Source organism: Lutjanus erythropterus, chromosome 15 (assembly GCF_056507025.1).
Source record: "Lutjanus erythropterus isolate fLutEry1 chromosome 15, fLutEry1.hap2, whole genome shotgun sequence".
In the NCBI taxonomy this organism is placed as follows: Eukaryota; Metazoa; Chordata; class Actinopteri; order Lutjaniformes; family Lutjanidae; genus Lutjanus; species Lutjanus erythropterus.
Genome location: NC_139331.1, coordinates 36,506,515 through 36,525,264, shown reverse-complemented (window position 1 = coordinate 36,525,264; position 18,750 = coordinate 36,506,515). Strand labels below are relative to the sequence as shown.

The 18,750-nt window shown below is 31.4% G+C and overlaps 1 protein-coding gene across 1 annotated transcript in view; it reads right to left on the bottom strand.

Annotated features, from left to right (window-relative positions):
* ndufaf7 (NADH:ubiquinone oxidoreductase complex assembly factor 7) overlaps nucleotides 1–18,750 on the bottom strand; it is a 29,908-nt gene that overhangs the window by 494 nt on the left and 10,664 nt on the right. The window contains exons 7-9 of the mRNA XM_084737483.1: nucleotides 3,404–3,517; nucleotides 927–1,070; nucleotides 112–285 (exon numbers count right to left, since the gene is read on the bottom strand). Of these exons, the coding sequence (XP_084593609.1) occupies nucleotides 112–285; nucleotides 927–1,070; nucleotides 3,404–3,517 (432 nt within the window). The remainder of the gene's footprint in view (nucleotides 1–111; nucleotides 286–926; nucleotides 1,071–3,403; nucleotides 3,518–18,750) is intronic.

Here is an 18,750-nt window from a genome sequence, read left to right as displayed (position 1 = left end):
ATTGTTATTATCCCTGGTTTCTATCTATTTTGACAGTCCATTCATTGCTTCGTAAAATATCTCAGTCCATCCATTTTTTCCAGAACTAAATTTAATGGATTTCAGACTCACCTGCATCCTGGAGTCGATGCCCATGTTTTTCAGGAACATCCTCTGCGTGATTGGTCCCAGACAGGCCACGCCCCCTCCAGCCATCTTCCGCAGGTAGCTGAAGTCCACGTCAGCGGTGAGGTCGGCCGAGCCGGGGGAGGACAGGACGTCATGGAGCTGGTGACCTTTGAAACCCTGACAAATAAAAAAATTAAATTAAATAAGGAGCCTCAGAGGTTTTTACTTTCTCTCTCTCAGTTTTCCCATCAGTCTGTTCACTTCAGAAACCGTCTCACACAGCTGTAAGACGTCCCACTGTGTGATTAAAGCACCTTCATGTTATTGCATCAAGTTTTATGACCGTTTCATGTTCACTACTTTATTTAGCTTCAGAAACTCTGCAGAAAGTGCAGATTTACAGCCTAATGTTGCAAAAATAATAACTTAAATTTGATAATACATGTAAAAAATGACTGAAGCTTGAGGAAAATTCTGAACTTATTCAGAACTAATTAAATTAAATAAAATTATGATGAAAACTGAGACTGAGAAAACTTTCCTCCCCTCCTCTTGTCCACAGACTTCACTGCTTCCTACATCTGTTTCCTTCAACTATAACTGAAGAGAGGACAAGACAAAATGTCCCAACTGTCAAAAAAAAATGTCCTCACACTTTAAGGTCTAAATCTCAAATTCATCCTCACAAAGACAACAGAATTACAGAAGCCATTTGATACATAAAGTGGATTCGAGCTAAATGTCAAATGAATAAAACTGACATTTAAATATCAAAATCAAAATATTATTTAATCTTCTGTAAAAACAAACAAACTTACTCTGAACGTGTCCATCTTGGTTCCATCGTGTCCATAGTCGGCAATCAGCGCTGCACCGCCGTCTGCTGAGATCCGCCGGGCGAGCTGCTGGACGATGACTCCGCCCTCTGCACACACCTCCACATGACTCCGCCTCTCTTCTACCTGACACACAAACACATGGTTTTCCTTTTTAAACTTGTGAGGTCACCCTCGTTGATACAATGATAGAACTTCCTGTCACCACCACAGATCCACTGGCTGTAGCACAAAACACCTTTTACCCTCAGCTGGACAAACTGTCCCCAGTTCACTGGACATAAGTCTAAAATGTGTCTTTGAAAACAGGCGAGTCAATAAATCACTTCACTCTCAGTTCATGTCTGCTGGAGACGCCGACCTACAGTTTGACTGTCATGGAGGTTTCTGACTTTTTAAGGTGGAGATAATAAATAATTTAATTGTTATTTATCAAGTAAAAAAGTCAAATCCTCTCTGCTTCACGAGGATTTTCTGTTTTTCTCTAATTCATCTCATAGTAAATTAAGGCTGCAACTAAAGATTACTTTCAAGGTTGATTAATGGGTCAGCTATTTTCTTGATTAATCAAGTCAATGAAATGTCGGAAAATGGTGAAACATGTCAATCAACGCTAAACAAGACATCCTCAAGCGTCTTCTTTTGTACACAACTCAAAGATCTTCAGTTTACTGACAGAGAGGAGTAAAGAAACCAGGAAATATGCACATTTAAGAAGCTGGAATTTTGACTTCTTGTCTGAAAAAATGACTCAAACTGATTAATTGACTATTAAAATAATTGATGATTAATTTAATAGTTGACAAATAATCATTTACATGCAGTATAATGCACTTTGTAGTCACTACATCACATCCTGATTCCTCTTTGAATCTAGAAAGCAGCTAAAACGGCCCACTGATGACCTCAACGAGAAACGAATCCCTCCTTTTCTTTTCTAAAGTTTCACGGTTTATGTCTGAACTCTGAGCTGCAGCCCCTCAAACTGGATTTAAGAGCAGCTTCTTCATCCAAACAGCCTGATGAGGAAGATGATGAGGATGATGTCAGGCCTCTGGCAGGACGATCAAAGTGTGTGAAGTGAGTCAGAGAGGCCAAATCAAACAGGCTGTGAACGTATAGCTGGTAAAACTGTGGGCAATAAAAACCAGATGGAGGCTATAAAACAAACCTCCAGTTTATCTGAGGAGTTCATTTCCACAGTGTTTAAAACTTTAAAGACCTTCTTCATTCTCTTCTTTTAACTTAAAACTATCCAACTTTTATAAGTGCTCTTGAGTCAAGTCAAACCTCTGCTTTTAAAAAAAAAAGAGTCTTGACATTTGGTTTATTAGTTTGTAGAAGTTTTTTTTATCTAACTTACTGTCACAATTGAAGCTCATGTTTTCAAGGAAGTGTGTTTGTACATCAGAGCAATTATTTTGTTCATCTACAAAAACTTTTCCCTGTTTTGAATCAAAATCCTAAGAGTTCTGTTTGTTTTTTTGTTTCTTTTGGGTTGACGTCAAGTGGCATTTCACCACCTGAATTCTACTTAATTCTCCTCCTTATTTTACTGTTTAGTCACAAACTATTTTAATCTGCTCATCTTGCTTTTCTCGTCACACTCACACACCTGAAGGGTCTCACTGAGCCCCGCCTCCCTCCGTTTCTCTCCTGTCTGTGTCTGATCTGTTGTCTTTCTTCATCAGCTGGATGTTTTATAAAGTCGCACAAAAACACAACTCGCATTTTGTTTTTGGGTTTTTTTTTGCATATGGAGGAAACTTGTTTGGATTAAAGGTGATACTGAATGACATCGACACCAAACAGCTGCAGCTACAAGATTTTCCTAAACAACTGTAGACTGTAAGTACACTTATACTTTAGTGCTGCAACAATTCATTGAAATTTTGCAAAAATTGCAATATGGCAATTTTCAAATTGCAGGAAGTGGTCACAAAATACACCAGGTGTCCTCACAAACATAAAAGTCTGTGTGTGTGAAACACTGCAGTGTGACATCATGCTGTTCACAGACAGGTCTAGAGGGGAACCCCAGACCCGCGAAAAATCGTGAGAGTTTCATTATTTTATCAGAAACAACCGGAACAAATCTCACAAGAAAAAAAAAAAAAAAAACTCTCGAAAACGTTATCATCACATCTAAATAGTTACCATAAAATGCAACAGCAAAATCCTTTATACCCACAATAATCAATGCATGTTGTCATTTTGTTTATTTTACCTGCTGTTTATATCAACTTTAACTGTATGTTTTTTATCAGGATTATTTAATGCTCGCTAATTTCAAGAGTCAGAGATCAGTAGAGGATTTATCCAGCCATGAATGACAAATATGGACGATGGAATTGCTTCATTTCAAATATTAAAAACATGTCTCTAACCTTAAAAATGGTTCAAATTAAGTATTTTCCAAACTTTGAAGACTTTGTATGAACCCGGTTTCAGGTACTGACCTGTACGAGCGTGGACGAGGCCAGAGTGGGAGACGGCGCCACGACAAACCTCAGCTGCTCCGGCTTCTCTGGGTCGATGTCCACCATCACCTCCCTCCAGCCTTTCTGTGTCCGCTGCCCAAAACAGACCAACAAAAACAGGCCACTTTATATCTTTTTACACTTTACTGACTACAATAATCAATAGTTTAATCAATATTTTGGTCAAAATGCTCTGTGGCTGTTATGGTGCAATACGTGTTTTGGCCAGGTGTGGAAAGGCAGATGGTAGGGTGGTTGCTATGGTGATCTGAGTTAGTTCTGGGATATACGAGGGGCATTCAAAAAGTTCTAAGACAAATGACATGAATTCAAACTGAGTCAAAATAGTGTAACAAAATGACCTTGAATCGTACCACTGATGACTTATAAACAAATTTGACAAGTTACAGCATTCTAACTTTGTTATTCAATGTTCAAGGTTACATATTACAAAACCAACTTTTTTGACCGTCCAAAATGAGCCAATTTGAAGTTCGAGCAAACATCAAATTTCTAACAAAACTTCAATGGAAACCTACAGAAATCATTGAAGCTTTGCAAAATGTTTATGGAGACTCTTCACCTTCTAGAGCCGTTTTTCCAAAGTTGAAGGAACGTTTGAAAGGAACAAGATTTCAGTCCATACTTGAAGCGAAGAGGGAGGTTGTGACCTGGTTGACTAGACAAGCTCCAGAATTCTATCAAGAAGGAATTTCTCGGTGGAAACATAGCTTACAGAAGTGTATTGAGTTAGGTGGATCTTATGTTGAAAAATAATTTTGTATCTTTCATAAATAAAGTTTTTTTTCAATTTGTCTCAGAACTTTTTGAATTACCCTCGTACCTGCTTGTTGCTAGGTGGTTACTAGGGCATATGCAGTGGTTGTTATAGGGATTCTGGGTGGTTGCTAAGGATAGAATGGTTGCTAAGGTGTTGTAAGTAATTAAAATAAAGGTTTAGGGTTTATTAAGAAATTATGGAATCACTATAGCAAACACAACACTGACCACTGGCCTATTTGGGTGGAGAAAAAGGGCAGATGCAGATACCCTGGATGTAAGGGTATAGTGAAATCACAGTGCACAAAATGTGTCACCTGCCTGTGCTTCACTCCTGAAAAAAACTGCTTCATGGAGTTCCATAAGCACTGAGCAGCAACACCACAAGTGATGGCAACACATGTCAGGAAAGACACAGGGGACTGACAGAAAACATGCACTGAAATGAAGCAGTGATGATCAAACACTGGAATTTGTTGTTTTTGTTTTTCAAATGGTTATGGTAATGGTTATCTTTGTTGATTTTAAGTAGTTTAAAGTTTTATACTTTACACATTTATTTCAATGGGTTGTTCCTAAATAGTACAATGTTGCCTACAGGCAACATTTATCCAATAAACTTTTTAAATTCTTTTTAAAATTCTTTTTAATTTAATTTGATGTTATTGAATATTTTTGCATATGTTTATGAAATAAACAATGTTCAAATTGGAAAAGGAACGTTCTTTTTCACTTATGCACCATTATGGTACAATGTTGCCTTACAGGCAACGAACCCCAAAAACTTCCAAAAATAAAAATAAAAATAAAAATTCTTCAGATTATGTTTATTTAGTCTATTTTGAGACATAAAAACACATTTCCCTCACTGGCATCATAATGTGTACCATAGAGGGATATGACCGTACATACATACATACATACATACATACATATGACAATACATGCATACATACATACATACATATGACCATGCATACATACATACATATGAGCATAAATACATACATACATACATATGAGCATACATACATACATATATACATACATACATACATATGACCATACATACATATGACCATGCATACATACATATGACCATACATACATACAAACATACATACATACATATGACCATACATACATATGACCATGCATACATTCATATGACCATACATACATATGACCATACATACATACACACATACATACATACATATGACCATACATACATATGACCATGCATACATTCATATGACCATACATACATATGACCATGCATACATACCTACATACATATGACCATGCATACATTCATACATGTGACCATACATACATACATACGAGCATATATACATACATACATATGACCATACATACATACATACATACACATGAGAATACATACATACATATGACCATGCATACATACATATGAGCATACATACATACATATGAGCATACATACATACATATGACCATACATACATACATACATACATATATATGACCATACATACATACATACATATATATATAAATTCTTTTTATAATTCTTTTTAATTTAAAATTTAAAATGAATTGTGACTTCTTGATGTTATTGAATATTTTTGTATATGTTTATGAAATAAACAATGTTCAAATTGGAAAAGGAACGTTCTTTTTCACTTATGCACCATTATGGTACAATGTTGCCTACAGGCAACGAACCCCAAAAACTTCCAAAAATAAAAATAAAATTTCTTCAGATTATGTTTATTTAGTCTATTTTGAGACATAAAAACACATTTCCCTCACTGGCATCATAATGTGTACCATAGAGGGATATGACCATACATACATACATACATACATACATACATATGACCATACATGCATACATACATACATACATATGACCATGCATACATACATATATATGAGCATAAATACATACATACATACATATGAGCATACATACATACATACATACATACATATGACCATACATACTTACATATGAGCATGCATACATTCATACATGTGACCATACATACATACATACATATGAGCATACATACATATGAGCATATATACATACATACATATGACCATACATACATACATACATACATACACATGAGAATACATACATATGACCATGCATACATACATATGAGCATACATACATACATATGACCATAAATACATACATACATACATATATATGACCATACATACATACATACATACATACATACATATATATATAAATTCTTTTTAGAATTCTTTTTAATTTAAAATGTAAAATGAATTGTGACTTCTTGATGTTATTGAATATTTTTGCATATGTTTATGAAATAAACAATGTTCAAATTGGAAAACGAACATTCTTTTTCACTTATGCACCATTACGGTACAATGTTGCCTACAGGCAACGAACCCCAAAAACTTCCAAAAATAAAAATAAAAATAAAAATAAAATTTCTTCAGATTATGTTTATTTAGTCTATTTTGAGACATAAAAACACATTTCCCTCACTGGCATCATAATGTGTACCATAGAGGGATATGACCTTACATACATACATACATACATACATACATATGACAATACATGCATACATACATACATATGACAATACATGCATACATACATACATACATATGACCATGCATACATACATACATATGAGCATAAATACATACATACATACATATGAGCATACATACATACATATATACATACATACATATGACCACACATACATATGACCATGCATACATACATATGACCATACATACATACATACATACATACATATGACCATACATACATATGACCATGCATACATTCATATGACCATACATACATATGACCATACATACATACACACATACATACATACATACGGTCATACATATGACCATGCATACATACATACATATGACCATACATACATACATACATACATATATATGACCATACATACATACAAACATATATATATAAATTCTTTTTCATTTAAAATTTAAAATGAATTGTGACTTCTTGATGTTATTGAATATTTTTGCATATGTTTATTAAAAAAAACAATGTTCAAATTGGAAAAGGAACGTTCTTTTTCACTTATGCACCATTATGGTACAATGTTGCCTACAGGCAACGAACCCCAAAAACTTCCAAAAATAAAAATAAAAATAAAATTTCTTCAGATTATGATTATTTAGTCTATTTTGAGACATAAAAACACATTTCCCTCACTGGCATCATAATGTGTACCATAGAGGGATATGACTGTACATACATTCATACATACATACATACATACATACATACATATGACCATACATGCATACATACATACATACATATGACCATGCATACATACATACATATGAGCATAAATACATAAATACATACATATGACCATACGTACATACATATGACCATACATACATATGACCATGCATACATACATATGACCATACATACATACATACATACATACATACATATGAGAATACATACATACATATGAGCATACATACATACATACATATGAGCATAAATACATAAATACATACATATGACCATACGTACATACATATGACCATACATACATATGACCATGCATACATACATACGTATGAGCATAAATACATAAATACATACATATGACCATACGTACATACATATGACCATACATACATATGACCATGCATACATACATATGACAATACATACATACATACATACATACATATGACCATACATACATACATACATACATATATATGACCATACATACATACATACATACATACATACATATGAGCATGCATACATTCATACATACATGTGACCATACATACATACATACACATGAGAATACATACATACATACATATGACCATGCATACATACATATGAGCATACATACATACATATGACCATACATACATACATATATATGACCATACATACATACATACATACATATATATATAAATTATTTTTATAATTCTTTTTAATTTAACATTTAAAATGAATTGTGACTTCTTGATGTTATTGAATATTTTTGCATATGTTTATGAAATAAACAATGTTCAAATTGGAAAACGAACATTCTTTTTCACTTATGCACCATTTCGGTACAATGTTGCCTACAGGCAACGAACCCCAAAAACTTCCAAAAATAAAAATAAAAATAAAAATAAAATTTCTTCAGATTATGTTTATTTAGTCTATTTTGAGACATAAAAACACATTTCCCTCACTGGCATCATAATGTGTACCATAGAGGGATATGACCATACATACATACATACATACATACATACATATGACAATACATGCATACATACATACATACATATGACCATGCATACATACATATGAGCATACATACATACATATGACCATACATACATACATATATATGACCATACATACATACATACATATATATATAAATTCTTTTTATAATTCTTTTTAATTTAAAATTTAAAATGAATTGTGACTTCTTGATGTTATTGAATATTTTTGCATATGTTTATGAAATAAACAATGTTCAAATTGGAAAACGAACATTCTTTTTCACTTATGCACCATTTCGGTACAATGTTGCCTACAGGCAACGAACCCCAAAAACTTCCAAAAATAAAAATAAAAATAAAAATAAAATTTCTTCAGATTATGTTTATTTAGTCTATTTTGAGACATAAAAACACATTTCCCTCACTGGCATCATAATGTGTACCATAGATGGATATGACCATACATACATACATACATACATACATATGACCATGCATACATACATACATACATATGAGCATAAATACATACATACATACATATGAGCATACATACATACACATATACATACATACATATGACCATAAATACATAAATACATACATATGACCATACGTACATACAGATGACCATACATACATATGACCATACATACATATGACCATGCATACATACATATGACCATACATACATACATACATACATACATACATATGAGAATACATACATACATATGAGCATACATACATACATATGACCATGCATACATACATATGACAATACATACATACATACATACATACATATGACCATACATACATACATACATACATATATATGACCATACATACATACATACATACATACATATGAGCATGCATACATTCATACATACATGTGACCATACATACATACATACACATGAGAATACATACATACATATGACCATGCATACATACATATGAGCATACATACATACATATGACCATACATACATACATATATATGACCATACATACATACATACATACATATATATATAAATTATTTTTATAATTCTTTTTAATTTAACATTTAAAATGAATTGTGACTTCTTGATGTTATTGAATATTTTTGCATATGTTTATGAAATAAACAATGTTCAAATTGGAAAACGAACATTCTTTTTCACTTATGCACCATTTCGGTACAATGTTGCCTACAGGCAACGGACCCCAAAAACTTCCAAAAATAAAAATAAAAATAAAAATAAAATTTCTTCAGATTATGTTTATTTAGTCTATTTTGAGACATAAAAACACATTTCCCTCACTGGCATCATAATGTGTACCATAGAGGGATATGACTGTACATACATTCATACATACATACATACATACATACATACATATGACCATACATGCATACATACATACATACATATGACCATGCATACATACATACATATGAGCATAAATACATAAATACATACATATGACCATACGTACATACATATGACCATACATACATATGACCATGCATACATACATATGACCATACATACATACATACATACATACATACATACATATGAGAATACATACATACATATGAGCATACATACATACATATGACCATGCATACATACATATGACAATACATACATACATACATACATACATATGACCATACATACATACATACATACATACATATGAGCATGCATACATTCATACATACATGTGACCATACATACATACATACACATGAGAATACATACATACATATGACCATGCATACATACATATGAGCATACATACATACATATGACCATACATACATACATATATATGACCATACATACATACATACATACATATATATATAAATTATTTTTATAATTCTTTTTAATTTAACATTTAAAATGAATTGTGACTTCTTGATGTTATTGAATATTTTTGCATATGTTTATGAAATAAACAATGTTCAAATTGGAAAACGAACATTCTTTTTCACTTATGCACCATTTCGGTACAATGTTGCCTACAGGCAACGAACCCCAAAAACTTCCAAAAATAAAAATAAAAATAAAAATAAAATTTCTTCAGATTATGTTTATTTAGTCTATTTTGAGACATAAAAACACATTTCCCTCACTGGCATCATAATGTGTACCATAGAGGGATATGACCATACATACATACATACATACATACATACATACATACATACATATGACAATACATGCATACATACATACATACATATGACCATGCATACATACATATGAGCATACATACATACATATGACCATACATACATACATATATATGACCATACATACATACATACATATATATATAAATTCTTTTTATAATTCTTTTTAATTTAAAATTTAAAATGAATTGTGACTTCTTGATGTTATTGAATATTTTTGCATATGTTTATGAAATAAACAATGTTCAAATTGGAAAACGAACATTCTTTTTCACTTATGCACCATTTCGGTACAATGTTGCCTACAGGCAACGAACCCCAAAAACTTCCAAAAATAAAAATAAAAATAAAAATAAAATTTCTTCAGATTATGTTTATTTAGTCTATTTTGAGACATAAAAACACATTTCCCTCACTGGCATCATAATGTGTACCATAGATGGATATGACCATACATACATACATACATACATACATACATATGACCATGCATACATACATACATACATATGAGCATAAATACATACATACATACATATGAGCATACATACATACACATATACATACATACATATGACCATAAATACATAAATACATACATATGACCATACGTACATACATATGACCATACATACATATGACCATACATACATATGACCATGCATACATACATATGACCATACATACATACATACATACATACATACATATGAGAATACATACATACATATGAGCATACATACATACATATGACCATGCATACATACATATGACAATACATACATACATACATACATACATATGACCATACATACATACATACATACATATATATGACCATACATACATACATACATACATACATATGAGCATGCATACATTCATACATACATGTGACCATACATACATACATACACATGAGAATACATACATACATATGACCATGCATACATACATATGAGCATACATACATACATATGACCATACATACATACATATATATGACCATACATACATACATACATACATATATATATAAATTATTTTTATAATTCTTTTTAATTTAACATTTAAAATGAATTGTGACTTCTTGATGTTATTGAATATTTTTGCATATGTTTATGAAATAAACAATGTTCAAATTGGAAAACGAACATTCTTTTTCACTTATGCACCATTTCGGTACAATGTTGCCTACAGGCAACGGACCCCAAAAACTTCCAAAAATAAAAATAAAAATAAAAATAAAATTTCTTCAGATTATGTTTATTTAGTCTATTTTGAGACATAAAAACACATTTCCCTCACTGGCATCATAATGTGTACCATAGAGGGATATGACTGTACATACATTCATACATACATACATACATACATACATACATACATATGACCATACATGCATACATACATACATACATATGACCATGCATACATACATACATATGAGCATAAATACATAAATACATACATATGACCATACGTACATACATATGACCATACATACATATGACCATGCATACATACATATGACCATACATACATACATACATACATACATACATATGAGAATACATACATACATATGAGCATACATACATACATATGACCATGCATACATACATATGACAATACATACATACATACATACATACATATGACCATACATACATACATACATACATACATACATATGAGCATGCATACATTCATACATACATGTGACCATACATACATACATACACATGAGAATACATACATACATATGACCATGCATACATACATATGAGCATACATACATACATATGACCATACATACATACATATATATGACCATACATACATACATACATACATACATATATATATAAATTATTTTTATAATTCTTTTTAATTTAACATTTAAAATGAATTGTGACTTCTTGATGTTATTGAATATTTTTGCATATGTTTATGAAATAAACAATGTTCAAATTGGAAAACGAACATTCTTTTTCACTTATGCACCATTTCGGTACAATGTTGCCTACAGGCAACGAACCCCAAAAACTTCCAAAAATAAAAATAAAAATAAAAATAAAATTTCTTCAGATTATGTTTATTTAGTCTATTTTGAGACATAAAAACACATTTCCCTCACTGGCATCATAATGTGTACCATAGAGGGATATGACCATACATACATACATACATACATACATACATACATATGACAATACATGCATACATACATACATACATATGACCATGCATACATACATATGAGCATACATACATACATATGACCATACATACATACATATATATGACCATACATACATACATACATATATATATAAATTCTTTTTATAATTCTTTTTAATTTAAAATTTAAAATGAATTGTGACTTCTTGATGTTATTGAATATTTTTGCATATGTTTATGAAATAAACAATGTTCAAATTGGAAAACGAACATTCTTTTTCACTTATGCACCATTTCGGTACAATGTTGCCTACAGGCAACGAACCCCAAAAACTTCCAAAAATAAAAATAAAAATAAAAATAAAATTTCTTCAGATTATGTTTATTTAGTCTATTTTGAGACATAAAAACACATTTCCCTCACTGGCATCATAATGTGTACCATAAATGGATATGACCATACATACATACATACATACATACATATGACCATGCATACATACATACATACATATGAGCATAAATACATACATACATACATATGAGCATACATACATACACATATACATACATACATACATATGACCATACATACATATGACCATGCATACATACATATGACCATACATACATACATACATACATACATACATACATATGACCATACATACATATGACCATGCATACATTCATATGACCATACATACATATGACCATACATACATACAGACATACATACATACACATGAGAATACATACATACATATGACCATGCATACATACATATGAGCATACATACATACATACATATGACCATACATACATACATACATACATATATATGACCATACATACATACATACATACATACATACATACATACATATATAAATTCTTTTTAATTTAAAATTTAAAATGAATTGTGACTTCTTGATGTTATTGAATATTTTTGCATATGTTTATGAAACAAACAATGTTCAAATTGGAAAAGGAACGTTCTTTTTCACTTATGCACCATTATGGTACAATGTTGCCTACAGGCAACAAACCCCAAAAACTTCCAAAAATAAAAATAAAAATAAAATGTCTTCAGATTATGTTTATTTAGTCTATTTTGAGACATAAAAACACATTTCCCTCACTGGCATCATAATGTGTACCATAGAGGGATATGACCATACATACATACATACATACATACATATGAGCATACATACATACATACATATGACCATACATACATATGACCATGCATACATTCATATGACCATACATACATACACACATACATACATACATATGGTCATACATATGACCATGCATACATACATACATACATATGAGCATTCATGCATATATACATACATACATATGACCATGCATACATACACACGTGACCATACATACATACATACATACATACATATGAGCATATATACATACATACATATGACCAAACATACATACATACATACATATGAGAATACATACATACATATGACCATGCATACATACATATGAGCATGCATACATACATATGAGCATACATACATACATACATATGAGCATACATACATACATACATACATACATACATACATATGACCATACATACATACATACATATATATGACCATACATACATACATATATATATATATAAATTATTTTTATAATTCTTTTTAATTTAACATTTAAAATGAATTGTGACTTCTTGATGTTATTGAATATTTTTGCATATGTTTATGAAATAAACAATGTTCAAATTGGAAAACGAACATTCTTTTTCACTTATGCACCATTTCGGTACAATGTTGCCTACAGGCAACGAACCCCAAAAACTTCCAAAAATAAAAATAAAAATAAAATTTCTTCAGATTATGTTTATTTAGTCTATTTTGAGACATAAAAACACATTTCCCTCACTGGCATCATAATGTGTACCATAGAGGGATATGACCATACATACATACATACATACATACATACATACATACATACATATGACAATACATGCATACATACATACATACATATGACCATGCATACATACATATGAGCATACATACATACATATGACCATACATACATACATATATATGACCATACATACATACATACATATATATATAAATTCTTTTTATAATTCTTTTTAATTTAAAATTTAAAATGAATTGTGACTTCTTGACGTTATTGAATATTTTTGCATATGTTTATGAAATAAACAATGCTCAAATTGGAAAAGGAACGTTAGTTTTCACTTATGCACCATTATGGTACAATGTTGCCTACAGGCAACGAACCCCAAAAACTTCCAAAAATAAAAATAAAAATAAAAATAAAATTTCTTCAGATTATGTTTATTTAGTCTATTTTGAGACATAAAAACACATTTCCCTCACTGGCATCATTATGCGTACCATAGAGGAATATGACCATACATACATACATACATACATATAACCGTACATACATACATACACACACATACATACATACATACATATGACCATACATGCATACATACATACATACATACATATGAGCATACATACATACATACATATGAGCATAAATACATACATACATAAATATGAGCATTCATACATACATACATATGAGCATACATACATACATACATACGTACATACATATGTAGCTCAGCGTAAGTTCAATCAGGAAGACCTTCTATTACGCTGCCTTCATTCACAACTTTCCTTTACTCCGCCTCTCTCCTCCTATTCCCTCTAATCAGCTGTTTGTGGGCGTTCACCTTCGTCTTTACCATCCATTCAGATTTTGCCATGGTCGCGATAGCCAGTCAATTTGCTGCTGCCAAATCTTTAAATCGCCTCTGTCTTTGCTCCATCAGTTGTCATTCAGTCAATCGCGCGACCCTCCTCCACCCCTCTCTCCTCCAGTCACTGGACCCAGGTAGCAGAAGATGTTCACCTCGATCCTCCCTGACTCCCTCTCCTCCAGCCTTCAGGTCCAGGCAGCAGGAGTCCAGAGCCACTTCACCTCACCAGTCTCTGCTTTGCACCTCATCATCACCACCACCACCAGTGTCTAGACCCCGGGGGGGTTCTCTTCACTACAGCTTCATCACCCCCATTTATATATACATATTGTTTCACCTCATTGGGGTCTAACCGCCAAAGACTGTTCATGTTTCATATATCATGCATGTGCCAATAAACCATTTCTCTTTTACTCGTAGTCTCTCCTGATTGAAATGAGCATACATACATATGAGCATACATTCATACATATGGCCAAACATATGACCATGCATACAAACATACATATGACAATACAAACATACATACATACTTATGATCATACATGCATATATATAACCATACATACATATGACCATGCATACATTCATATGACCATACATACATATACACATACATACATACATATGGTCATACATATGACCATGCATACATACATACATACATACATACATACATATATATGACCATGCATACATACATACATGTGACCGTACATACATACATACATACATACATACATACATATGAGCATATATACATACATATGACCATGCATACATACATATGAGCATACATGCATACATATGACCATGCATACATACATATGACCATACATACATACATACATATGACCATACATACATACATACATATGACCATACATACATACATACATACATATGACCATACATACATACATACATATGACCATACATACATATGACCATACATACATACATACATACATACATACATATGACCATACATACATACATACATACATACATACATACATACATATGACCATACATACATACATACATACATATGACCATACATACATACAAGCATACATACATACAAGCATACATACATACATACATACATACATATGAGCATAAATACATACATACATACATACACATACATACATACATACATATGACCATACATACATACATACATACATATGACCATACATACATATGACCATGCATACATACATACATATGACCATACATACATACATACATATGACCATACATACATACATACATACATATGACCATACATACATACATACATACATATGACCATACATGCATACATACATACATACATGTGACCATGCATACATACATACATACATATGAGCATACATACATACATACTACATATGAGCATACAAACATACATACATACGACCATACATACATACATACATATGACCATACATACATATGACCATACATACATACATACATATGACCATACATACATACATACATGCATACATACATACATACATACATACATACATACATGTGACCATGCATACATACATACATATGAGCATACATACATACATATGAGCATACATACATACATACATACATACATAAATACATACATACATATGAGCATACATACATACATACATACATACATACATACATATGACCATGCATACATACATACATACATATGACCATACATACATACATACATACTTATGACCATACATGTATACATATGACCATACATACATACATACATACATATGACCATGCATACATTCATACATACATACATATGACCATACATACATACATACATACTTATGACCATACATGTATACATATGACCATACATACATACATACATACATACATGTGACCATACATACATATGACCAAGCATACATTCATATGACCATACATACATATACACATACATACATACATGCATACATATGGTCATACATATGACCATGCATACATACATACATACATACATACATATGAGCATACATGCATACATACATACATATATATGACCATGCATACATACATACATGTGACCGTACATACATACATACATACATACATATGAGCATATATACATACATATGACCATGCATACATACATATGAGCATACATGTATACATATGACCATGCATACATACATATGACCATGCATACATACACACATGTGACCATACATACTTACATACATACATATGAGCATATATACATACATACATATGACCAAACATACATACATACATACATACATACATACATATGAGAATACATACATACATATGACCATGCATACATACATATGAGCATTCATACATACATATGACCATACATACATAGATACATACATATGACCATACATACGTACATACATACATACATACATAAATATATATATATGACCATACATACATGCATAGATACATACATATATATATAAATTCTTTTTATAATTCTTTTTAAGTTAAAATTTAAAATGAATTGTGACTTCTTGATGTTATTGAATATTTTTGCATATGTTTATGAAATAAACAATGTTCAAATTGGAAAAGGAACGTTCTTTTTCACTTATGCACCATTATGGTACAATGTTGCCTACAGGCAACGAACCCCAAAAACTTCCAAAAATAAAAATAAAAATAAAATTTCTTCAGATTATGTTTATTTAGTCTATTTTGAGACATAAAAACACATTTCCCTCACTGGCATCATAATGTGTACCATAGAGGGATATGACCGTACATACATACATACACATACATACATACGTACATATGAGCATACATACATACATACATACATACATACATATGAGCATACATACATATGAGCATACATACATACATACATACATATCAGCATACATACATACATATATCCATACATACATACATACATACATACATACATACATACATACATATGACCATACATACATATGACCATGCATACATACATACATACATACATATGACCATACATACATACATACATACATATGACCATAGATACATATGACC